Consider the following 12568-nt stretch of genomic DNA (forward strand, 5'->3'; position numbering starts at 1 on the left):
CCTATTTCTGTAACCCCACATATTTATCCTGCTAATCCCCCCAAAACTAGAGTCAATTTAGCATGGCCAATCAACCTAATCTGCACATTCTTGATGTGTGGGAGGAAACTGGATCAGCTGGAGGAAACCCACACAGACACGGAGAGAATGTGCAAACTCCACACACAGTGACCCAAGCCGGGAATCGACCCAGGACCCTGGCACTACGAGATAGCAGTGCTAACCACTGTGCCACCGTAGTTACGCAACAGGTGAAAGGCTGACACCTAGACCACAACAAGTACTTGTGTAATAGACCAGATTCCATTTAGGCCAACAGGTGCCTGTCTCAAAGATGGCGTCGCGACTTCATAAAGTCACAAGCCATTACACGCACGCGTAACGCCACCGGTAGCGGAAGTGATTAACAGAGCAGCAAATTTGCCCGTTTCTGCTCAGTGGGCCCGCCATGTCCGGGAACTCGCGGGCGGTGTTGTTGTTCGGGGGTTTCGCCGCTGTCCTGGGAGCCGCCTTTTACCCCATCTATTTCCGGCCGCTGTTTTACACCGAGGAATACAGTGAGTGGGAGGGGAGGCAGTAAACCCGGGGGAGGGCGCGGAACCCCTGCCGACTGAAGAGCTGCTTTGATCTCTGCATTGGGCCCGCCCCTGCAGTCTGGTGTGGGCGGCCCCGATGTCTCGGGGTGAAGGGTCAAGGTGGTGACTGCGAGCACGTGACTATCTCCCGGTCAACCCACCGTTTAATTCAAAAAAATGACCGGTTTGGACGAACAGTAACTGACCCAAACTCTCCCTCACACACAACCTAACAGTGTATCCCCAAACCAACCCCACAAAGCTCATCCACCTGAAAGGTCAATTCTGTTTCCCTCTACACAGATACTTAGTATTTTTGCAGCACTTCTTTATTTTTGTTCTTTTTATTTCTGATTTCCAGCATCCTCAGTATTTTATTTTTTGCGTCAGACTTCTTGAGCCTGGATTAACCGCTGCTTCTTGTAACTTGATAGGTCCAATGTTTCCAGTCTCACAGACAATGGGAGACTGCAGTCCCCTGTTGGATGGCTCAGCTTAGCTTCAGACCCCATATCCTATCTTATCAGTGGAGTGGAGGATCACCAACCCTCCAGGATTGGCCCCTGTGCACCTGTGAAGAATATCATCAGGACATTTAACAAGATTTTTTCCCCCATTTTATTTACCAGATGTAAAGGTACTGAAAATGTGAGAGGGAGTTGGGGGAGGCTGTTTGGTTGACAGTCTGGAATTGGTTAATAAATCTTTCTGCTTTCCAATTGGAATATAAGGCAGTGGTGCATCACCAGAATTAATATGTTGACCAACAAATGGCTGGAGCATGGGAGAAAGTAATGTCATGAAACCCCCAGGAAAAGGCTGCATTTGCTGTGCCCAACCTTTGCTGCTGTAGGGAAAATGTCAGTCAGCATGGATTTATGAAAGCAAAACCATGTGACAAACCTACTGGAGATTTTTGAGGATATATGCTAGAATAGGTAAGGGTGAACCAGTGGATATGGTGTATTTGGATTTTCAGAAAGTTTTTGATAAAGTCCCACATAAGAGTTTAGTGTGCAAAATTAAAGTACATGGCATTGGGGATAATATATTTCCATGGATTGAGAATTGGTTAACAGACAGGACGAGGAGAGTCGGAATAAATGAGTCTTTTTCACAGTAGCAGGCAATGAATAATGGGGTCCAGCAGGTATCTGTACTTGGGCTCCAACTAGTCACAATATAAACCAATGATTTGGATGAGGGATCAATGGTAATATTTCCACGTTTGCCGATGACAGGAAACTTGGTGGGAAGATGAGTAATGAGGATGTTAAGAAGCTTCAAGATGATTTAGAAAAGTGAGTGGGCAAATACGTGGCTGATGCAGTATAACATGGATAAATGTGAATTCATCCACTTATGGATGGAGAAGCAGATTGGCAGAGTGTTATTTAAACGGTGATAGATTGGGAAATGTTGATGTACAAGGGACCTGGTGTCCTAGTGCACCAGCCACTCACTGAAAGCAAGCATGCAGAAATAGCAAGCAATTAAAGCAAATGGTATGTTGGCCTTCATTCGAAGCAGACTCAAAGACAGGAGCAGGGATGTGTTGCTGTAGCTGTACAGGACCGTTGGGAGACCACACCTGGAGTATTGTGTACAGTTTTGGTCTTATCTAAGAAAGGAAATACTTGCCATAAAGGGAATTCACCAGACTGATTCCTGGGATGGCAAGACTGTTGTAAGAGGAGAGATTGTGTCGGCTGGGCCTGTATTCATTGGAATTTACAAGAATTTAGGGGATCTAATTGAAACATAACGGGGTCCATTCTCCCCCCAAAAAATTCTAAGCATTGAATTTGTGTAAAAACTGATTTTTTTCAGCACTGTTTCAAAATGAATCTTCTACACTCTGTGCACTACAGAATGCTCTAGCGTAAATCAGTCCAAAAAGCTGGGGGCGGGACCTATTTCTGCTGGAGAGGCTGGCAGCATAGTGCTGAGTGGGCCACTGTACATGTGCCGATCCTTCATAGCAGAGATTGGCATGTGCACAGTGGCCCCACACTGCCAGCCTTCTGATCTCTGGCCAGCCCCACAATCCCCGCATTGCCGGCTGTGCGACCCCCCCCCCCCCCCCCCCCCCCCCAGGAAAATGCCTGGTCTAGCCTTGATGTTTCCCACAAGAGGGGAGCTATGCTAAACCCCATAAGAATGAACCCACTCCTGGCAGGGAGAAGGAGAGGCTAGCGGGCCCACTAATGAGATTTTAAAGAGATGGCGATGCACATCTACATAATTTATAGCTCTGTGCCAGAAATCAGCGCAGAGCTGACAACGCCGGGAATCCAGCTGCTGGAGGCCGTGGCGTCCAGTGGGGAGCCTGCGAAATGGCTTCCGCTTGAGTCTCCCGGCCTGCTGCGCTACAAAAGCAGCATAGCCGGATGGGATAATTGCCCCCAACATTCTAACACGGCTGAACAGACTGGATAGAGGAATGTTGTTTCCTCTGGCTAGGGGGTGTGGACGGAGTGTCTAGAACAAGGGGTCACAGTCTCTGGACATGGGGTAGGCCATTTAGGGCTGAGATGAGGAGAAATTTCTTAATTCAGAGCGTGGGATACATGTGGAATTCTCCATCACAGTAGGCTGTGGAGGCCAAGTCACTGAATATATTTAAGAAGGAGATAGCTTTCTAGACTCTAAAGGCGTCAAGGGTAGTATTAGCCATGATCATGTTGAATGGCAGAGCAGGCTTGAAAGGTCGACTGGCCTACCCCTGCTTCTAGTTTCTATGTTTTTGTGCTGATGACAGGCCTGGGTTAACAGCTGCCATGTTCATAGGGGGGCAATGTACCGCAGGACACTTGTGCAGTCATCACTGGTTTTGGAGTAGGAGCAGAAAATGTGGCGAATTTCTATTCCAGGCTGACACTGAAGGATTTTGGAAACTCCTTTTGCAGGTGATTGGAAGGGAAGGGTTTGCAGATGCCAAAAGTAAAATATTTTCCTTGTGGGATATTTCACTGCTGTTATGTTGGTCATTCTTTCTGAAATCAGTCTCACTTTTCCAGTAACGTAAGTGGATTGTCGTTGCTGAGAATATTCAACTACATTGTCTCTTCTTCCACTTTGGTGGACCAGTGCACAAGTGTGAACAGGTGTTAGTGGCTATCTTGTGTTGATCGGAGATAGTGTATAAATACTGTGGTTACAAGACTAGATCAGAGGCGAGGAACTCTCTGGTGAGTAACTCGCCTCCTGACTCCCCAAAACTTGTCCATCATCCATATGGTACAAGTCAGGAGTGTGATGGAATGCTCTCCACTTGCTTTGATGATTGAAGCTCGCTCAACACCATCCAGGATAAAGACTGCTTGATCAGCACCCCATTCACCAACTTAAACATTTGCCCCCTGCACTGCATGTGCACAGCGGCAAGTGTGTACCAGCTACAAGATGTACTGCAGCGACTTGCCATGTCTACTTCAACAGCACTTTACAGATCTGTGACCTGTGCCACCTAGAAGGGCAAGGCTTCTCAGCCGGCATCTCCACATCATGACCACCTAGAAGGGCAAGGGCAACCAATGCATGGGAACACCATCACCTGCAAGTTTCCTCCAAATCTCTCACCATCCTGCTTGCTGTTACTTCATATCACTGGGTCAAATTCCTGGAATTCCCTTCCTAACAGTAAATTAGATGTACCTATAAAACATGGATTGCAGTGGTTAAAGAAGATGGCTCACTGCCACGTTCAACTTTTGCTTAGGCAATACATGCTGGTCTTTCCAGTGATGCTCAGCTGCCCAAGCAAATTTTAGAAAAGCACTGTGCCAACTGCATCAACACTGGAAAAACTCAATCAAGTTAGTCAAATATGATTTGCCCTTAATAAATCCATGCTGGCTTTCTTTTTGGTTAAATAGCTGTTAATTTTATCTTAAATAATTTCTAATTGCTTCCCCACTACTCATGCTAAACTGACTGAAATCATAGAAACCCTACAGTACAGAAAGAGGCCATTCGGCCCATTGAGTCTGCATCGACCACAATCCCACCCAGGCCCTACCCCCACATCCCTACATATTTTACCCACTAATCCCTCTAACCTATGCATCTCAGGACACTAAGGGGCAATTTTTTTAGCATGGCCAATCAACCTAACCCGCACATCTTTGGACTGTGGGAGGAAACTGGAGCAAACCCACGCAGACACGAGGAGAATGTGCAAACTCCATACAGACAGTGACCAAAGCCGGGAATCGAACCCAGGTCCCTGGAGCTGTGAAGCAGCAGTGCTAACCACTGTGCTACCGTGCCTGCCCTGTGGATGCCAGATTTAACTTTCTGCGCCCCACCTCCCCCCCCCCCCCCCCCCCCCATCCCATTTTTTTTTGAACAAGTGTGAAGCATTTGCTAAATTCCAGTCCTCTGGCATCAACCCTGTATCTAAGAAGAATTTGAAGATTGTGGCCAATACTGCCAATAAATCTCTCATGAAAGCAGATCTGCAGATATGCTTCCCTCTTGTTGCTAAAGTGAACAAAAAATTATTGGTAGCTGTATAATGCAGGTGAAGTCATTATGTTGTTATCCTGACTGTTGTGCTAATCCTACCAGCCACATGATCTTACTCTGTTCAGATGATATTTGTTCATAATCTTGTAAAACTACTTGTTCCTGAATATTTCTACTTCACAGTAAGCCCTGCAGTTATACAGAAACAGGAGTGGATCATTATTGTTTTGGAATGAATACATCATGGTTACTTTACACAATTGCTTTTCAACAGGGCAGGAACAAAAGATGAACAGAACTGGAATAAAGCAAGAGGAAATTCAACCAGGAGGTTGGTGCTCAGTCAACTGTTATACTAATTCAGGAGTAAAACCGAATTTGGAATTTTTTTTTGCTTTAAAGTAATTTTGTCAAAACAGACGATTGTGTTTACTGAGTAAAATTTCATAAGTCTGCAAACAATTATGAGTAAATTATGTTTTTATTTGCATGCATCCAATCCTTTAAGTTACTAATTGTTTTGCTTTTCTTAAATTTGTATTTTTTTATCCTTCTGAAAAAAGAGCAAATGCCAGATAAAAATACTGTTTTCTTTGTTACTTTGACAGTATGCTGAAAACCATATCCAATTAGTCCATTATTCTCAAACGATTGTTAATGTTTTTTACTGACCAAGGAGCAGACACACTAGGTCTTCGTACATCAATATCTTCTGTAAACTGAAATCCATGTGGTCCTCTGTTTCTGGGCTGCAAATGCTTATATTTTCAAATAGTTTGTGGAACACAAAAAGACCCTGTTGTCCAGGTAATAAGTTGCAGCGCCCACAGCATTGAATACCATAGTATTCCTACCATGGCATTACCGACAGACATAACTGGTGCCAATACAAAAAAACTTTCACATGGAAGCCTTCAATGAACGGTACACTTTGGAGAATTCTATATATAAAAGATTTAGTTCAAGTGCTCTGTTATAGAATATGCTGGCATCTTTGTAATTGCATGCACCATATGAGAAGAAAGGTTTTTTTTACTTTCATTTAAACCAAATCATGTTACGCAGTCCTGATGTTGGACCAGAATACACTCCTAGACCATATGTTCTTCAGATCGTTATGGTGGTGCAGGTATACTGATAGTAGAAGGCTGGACCGCAGAAGGTAGGAGCGTAGAAGGCTGAGGGGTGATCTTATAGACGTCTTTAAATAATGATGGGCATAGATCAGCTGGAAAGTCAATATCTTTTCCCAAAGGCAGGGAGAGTCTAAAACTAGAGGACATAGGTTTAAGGTGAGAGGGGAGAGATACAAAAGTGTCCAGAGGGACAATTTTTTCACACAGGGTGGTGAGTGTATGGAACGAGCTGCCAGAGGTAGTAGTAGAGGCGGGTACAATTTTGTCTTTTAAAAAGCGTTTAGACAGTTACATGGGTAAGATAGGTATAGAGGGATATGGGCCAAATGCGGGCAATTGGGACTAGCTTTGGGGTTTTAAAAAAAAAGGGCGGCATGGACAAGTTGGGCCGAAGGGCCTGTTTCCATGCTGTAAACCTCTGACTCTAGTGCTGTTAAGGAGGGTGTGACAAGACTGCATAGTTTTGATCTGATTCATTGGTTGTGAAATCGCTTAGCTTTATTTATAGCATGTCTTTTTTTGCTACTTAAGGTTGCAGTTCTGTGTTGTAGCTTCGCCAGATTGCCATCTCGTATTAAGCTACACCTAGTGCTGTTCCTGAATGCACTTGTCCACTCCTCATTGAATCAAAATTGATTCTCTGCCTTGTTGGTAATGGTAGCATGAGGCATGTACTGGCCATGACACTAAAGATTGGAGGAATACAGTTCTACTGAAGGTCCACATCATGTCAGGGATGTTCTGTTTTGAGTTGTTATTTCAAATGCTATTCCATTTAGCACAGTGATAGTGCCACGTCGTGAAGGGTCAATTTGAAGATGCATCTACATCTTCCACCAATGCTTTCAGGGACAAATGTATCTGCATCAGATAGATGGGTGAAGTTCAGTAAGTTTCCCCTTGTGCTTTCCTTGTTCCCTCACTATCTGTCACAGGCCCAGTCTAACAGTTGTGTTCTTTGAAACTTGGCCAACTAAGTCAGTACAGGTGCTATTGAGCCACCCTCACTGATAGAATTAAAGTTCCCCATCCAGAGTACATTCTGTACCCTTGTTTCCCCATAATGTTTCCTTCAAGTGGTGTTTAATATGGAGGAATACTTGGCTGAGGGAGAACAATAGGTTCTGGCCAGCAAGAGGTTTCCTTTTGCACGTTTGACATGCAAACATCCAAAATAGGAGCAGGAGTGGACCATTCAGCTCCTCGAGTATGCTGCGCTATTCAATAAGATCGTGGCTGATCTGTTTGTGTTGGGTTCCACATTCGCATTTACACATGATAATCTTGGATTGGGAATCAATCTACCTCTGCCTTAAAAATATTCAGTGACCCCGCTTCCACCATCTTCTGAGGCAGATGTCCCAAAGTCAGGCAACTCCAAATTTTAAAATATCTCCAACTCTGGACTCACCACAAGAGGAAACATCCTTTCAACATCCACCTTGTAACTACCGTTCAGGATCTTGTATACATCAATCAAGTCATTCTTCTAAAGTCCAGTAGAAACTAGCCCAATCTTTCCAACCTATCCTCATAAGACACCTGCTCATTCCTCAATCTAGCAAACCCCTCTGAACCACTCCAATGCAGTTACATTCTTAAATGAGACCAAAACTGCACACAATATTCAAGATGCGGTCTCACTAATGCCCAGTATAGCCAAAGCATAACGTCCTTACTTTAATGTTCAATTCCCCTCATAATAAAGGATAGCATTCCATTAGGCTCCTTAATTACATGCTACGCCTGCATGCTAATGTTTTGTGAATCTTGCACGAGATCACCTGGATCCCTCTCCATGTTGGCATTCTGCAGTCATTCTCCATTTAAGTAATATTCTGTCTTTTTATTCTTCCTGCCAAAGTGAAAACTTCACATGATACTTCATCTGCCAATTTTTTTTCCCATTCACTGAATCCTCCATCTGCAAACTCTATATCTTCTTCACTACAAACTTTCCTACCTAGCTTTGTGGCAGGTCTCTTAGACAGACAATACCCAGAGATTGTGATGACTGAGTCCAAGCATTGGCTGAAATCTGTCACGAATCAAATTAGTGAGGAGATAGATGTGCATTTGTTGTGTGTGGCGCTTAGGTGATCCATCCAGTTTTAAAGTTTTTGATAGTCGGCTTGATGCAACAGAGCAGTTTGCTAGGCCATGCTGCAGGGCAGTTAGGAATCAAGCAGATTGCTGTGGTTCTAGAGTCACATATAGGCCAAACCAGGTAATGAACACAAATTTCCGTCCCTTAAGAGCATTAGTGAACCGAATAGAATTTTACAACAATCCAGCAGTTTCAAATCCAGTTTTTTTTTTAAATTTCCGACTTATTTAATTCAGTTTCAATTCTCCAGCTGCTGTGGTGGAATTTGAATTCATGTCTTTAAATCATTTGTTCAGACCTCTGCGTTACTAGTCCATTAACATTACCACAGTGCTACTGTATCCATGATTTGTTCTTGGCATGATATCACTTGACAACAAAAGTTTAATTCTTTTCACTAAATGTAGTTCATATTTTAAATATGTGTTTCCTCATGAATGTGAATACATTGAGAGTAAATCCTAATTTGTCACTATCCCCACTTGACAACTTTTTGCATTTTATTTAAGGAATGAAAGTCTGGTCTGACCCCTTCAATAGGAAATAATCTCTGATTGATCAGTTATTACGAAGAATCCCTTCAGCGACTATTTTACGCCAATTATGTTCGAGTGACGTGGAAAAGAAATTCCCATAGACTGCAATTCATTACTTTATCTGTTATAGATAAGAATTACGCTGTTTGAAATGTGTTTTTGCATTTAAATTCCTCACATTTTCAGTGTTGAATTGTTGTGACTTTCTCCTACATGACGTGGTCAGAGCTAAGCATAACTTGTTTTCTGAAACTATGTGAATGTAAAAGTATTGTTTGATTTTTTTTCTTTCATTGACCATGTTGTCTTGCATTTATATCTTGCATTAATTTCACCAAGTTCACAAATTTATCAAGATATTTATGTGATAATTACAGCATACCACAAATGTAAATGTACATAATAAATCTTAAGGTTGTCAGTCCTTGTCCTGATGAACAACAGAACTTTAATATGATGAGGCTTTAAGGATTAATAATAGGTTCCAATAGATATTCCAATGATAGTCATGAAAAACTTGCAAATATCTTGGAGAAGCAACAATCCTCAAGTTTCATGTTTATGCAGATTTCTTTTATAACCTTGCAGGTAATTAAAATAAGAATTTATGAAATAAATCATGTGAATATTGCAATTAGGCAAGAGAACATGTTAGAAGGTGAAGTTTATGCAATGCAGCAGAACACAGTTCTGTAAAATTACAAAGCTTCCCTACCTACAGGCTTTCCTTGTGTTTCACATGGGGGGGAAAGTGTCAAATAGAAGGAGAAAAGCTGCTGATTTAGCGAGGATGTGTGCTGTGTCTTTCTAATTGATCTCCTACTTGTACTTTCTATTTGTAATACACTACTTGAACGTGTGTTTTGCCCGAAGCATGTTTGCCGTGATGCTTTTTATTGAATGAAAACTATATTATGGTTACACTCCCTGACTATTCCTTTGCTACAGAGAGATACTCAACATGGTTTATATAATTACATTTTCATTTACAAATGTGCACAGTTGGTTTTCAAGGAACAATTTGGGTAAAAAAGTATTGTGTACAAGAAAACAAACTTGCAATTTAGAACACTAGGATGGCAGGTTCCAGGAACTGGCGGCTGTCAGTCACTTAGTACAGTAAAAAATGAATTCGTTATTTTAAAATTACTTCAATTTATTTAACCAAAATGAAAGTTCAGCAAGAGAGTGTATGTCAGATCCAAATCCAGTGGTCTAGTTTTGTAATTTAATGTGTGTGATATCGTCTTGTATCTGGTATGCATCAATAATAAAGTGCCTCTCATATCCATGTCACCTGAATGTTGTGCGTTTGTAATAGAACATGTTATTTGGCTGAAATCACAATCATTGCATGATTATATTACCCCATGTATATTAGTAAAAGGAAGGTTGTCATAGTCCCAGATTACCATAGGCTGCTCTTCCCTTTGAATGGGAGAGCTGACGGGTGGTAATTCAGGCGAGGGGCAAGGTTGAGAACGCGACCCTTCATGAATAACCTCAGCTGAAAGGGAACTGAACCCACGTTGCTGTTCCTCCGCATCATGAACCAGCTGCCCAGCCAACAGAGCTAACATTAGGTAGATGTAAGAAAGTATACCATACTAAAACACTAGGGGGAGCTGTTCTGAGACTGCAGTAAGTCCACTATTGGGGAAGTGTTGCTATGCTATTTGTGACTGAAATGCTTGATGCTGAAACTTGACAATTTGACCTGGACCGAGGGATTTCTAGCTGCTAAAGATAAATTCAGTCTCTGAAAGTGATACAGTATGGTCATTGTAATTATCAGTCATTGGTCTAGATTCTAGACTCTAGAATGCAGCATGACACCCATCAATCAGTGAAAAAAGTGAGCTGGCATTCTGTGTGCACGAGAGGAAAAGATTAAATCATCAAAGTTATAGTTTTCACTGGGTAAGTGAGTTGTGAAGATGGGAGCAGAAAATTGTAAAAGGACACTGATCTTGTGATCCCGCTTGCTGGCAGTGCTGCCAAAGTCAATGGACTTGCAGCTGGTGGTGGGCAAAACTGGTAGATGCTGTTCAAAGTTGGGAACTGCAAGGACCTAAGAAAGAGAGATCAGTATTTTCAAAATGGTGAGAAGCTAAAAATTAGATGAGCAGGGAGATTTGAGGGTCAGTGTACAGATACCACTAAACACTAGTGTATAGATAACAAACATAGTTATTTCAAGGGTGTTAGAAATTAGGTTACAGCTATTCAAAGCTCTGGTTAGACCTCCTCAGGACTACCGATTTCGGTTCTGGGAACATGAAACTTCAGGAAGGTCATATTGGCCAGCACACTTATGCCAGAATAATACTGTGGCTGAAAGGGTTAAATTATGAGCACAGGTTAGATCGTTTAGTTAAGGCTTGTATTCTCTTGAGTTTAGAAGATTAGGTGATGCAATTGGATTGATCAATATGAAGATTTGATACGGCGTTCGAGACAAATTATTTCCTCTTGTGGGAAAGTTGACCAGGGGGTATAAACTTAAAATTTTAAGTAGGACGTTGAGGAGTGAAGTCAAGAAGCATTCTTCAGATAAAAGGAAGTGGAAATTTGGAACTCATTCCTCCAAAAAACTGTTAAGGGCAGTTGAAAATTTCACAACTGAGATTAATAGATTTTTTAAAGTAAGGATATCACAAGCTAGAAGACCAATGCAGATAAGATGCAGATCAGCCATGATCTAATTGAATGGTGAAATAGACTTGAGAGGTGAAATGTCTATCTTGCATTTCTGTAGTGGTGCAATGAAAGCATAATGTTTTACAAATGACATGAGGTCTATCTATTGGGGGTAAAGAAGTAAAGCTAAAAGTTGCTTTCAGTATTTACTGTTTATTAAAAAGATTTTCAGTTATATAGTGAGTGGAATCTTACAGTCTGAAAATCAATGTGTTTCTCTCCAGAGAAACAGGCAGTCGTTCTTGCCAGCTCTTATCACACATTGTCAAAAAAGAAAAGGGGTGCATTTCACACAGTAATTTTGAGGGGTGAGGCCTAAACTCACCTGCATCAATGGTGCAACCCCCCACCCCCATCAATGGTGGCATCAGTCTCTCCCACCTACCCCATCTCCACTAAACTCGAGCATCCTCCTCTTCCCCATCAATCATCATCACCAGCATTTCCTCCCCCTTCATTAAATGATCTTTTCCTCCCCACTATACATACGTACTCCTCTGAGACTCCCACTAGGCTCTGCTCTGGGACTGTACCTGGCACTGCCTGGCCATGACCCTCTCCCATGGGAGCCATACTCACCTTTGTGCCCCTGGTAGGATCCCCACGACAGGTTCATGAATGGATAAATCTTTTGTAAGCCTTGTCAATATGATGTATCAGTGAGATGCAAAAGTTCAGTGAAGGGGGAAGATCTGGTGAGTTGTGGGGGGGGGGGGGGGGGGGGGGGTGTCTTTAGTTACATTCAAATGTATTTAAATTGATGCAAATCAGGTTCTTGCCCAATATTGGCGTGAACCTGATTAAGTTGGCAGCGAAGGAAGGCAAAAATCGGAAATCGCTATCTCGCCAGTGAGATTCACAATTTCTGGGCTGCACTGGATCTTGAGCCCCCGCCGCCGATCCCATGGACGGTGTGTGGGCTCAAGATCGGCCCCTGTGCCTTTCATGTCCCAAAGTGCTTCACAGCCAATGAAGTACTTTGGAAGAGTAGTTACTGCTGTGATGTAGGAATCATGGTAGCCAATTTATGCACAGCACTCACAA

The 12568-nt window shown here is 42.5% G+C and overlaps 1 protein-coding gene across 1 annotated transcript; it reads left to right on the forward strand.

Annotated features, from left to right (window-relative positions):
* The first annotated feature begins 397 nt into the window (after nt 1-397).
* On the forward strand, nt 398-10117 carry smim20 (small integral membrane protein 20). Its single transcript, XM_078215628.1, has 3 exons — nt 398-557; nt 5320-5376; nt 8798-10117. The coding sequence occupies exons 1-3, from the start codon at nt 449-451 to the stop codon at nt 8833-8835; spliced, it is 204 nt and encodes a 67-aa protein (XP_078071754.1). The 5' UTR covers nt 398-448; the 3' UTR covers nt 8836-10117.
* The last annotated feature ends 2451 nt before the right edge of the window (nt 10118-12568 follow it).

The sequence above is a fragment of the Mustelus asterias genome, chromosome 1 (genome assembly GCF_964213995.1).
Source record: "Mustelus asterias chromosome 1, sMusAst1.hap1.1, whole genome shotgun sequence".
In the NCBI taxonomy this organism is placed as follows: Eukaryota; Metazoa; Chordata; class Chondrichthyes; order Carcharhiniformes; family Triakidae; genus Mustelus; species Mustelus asterias.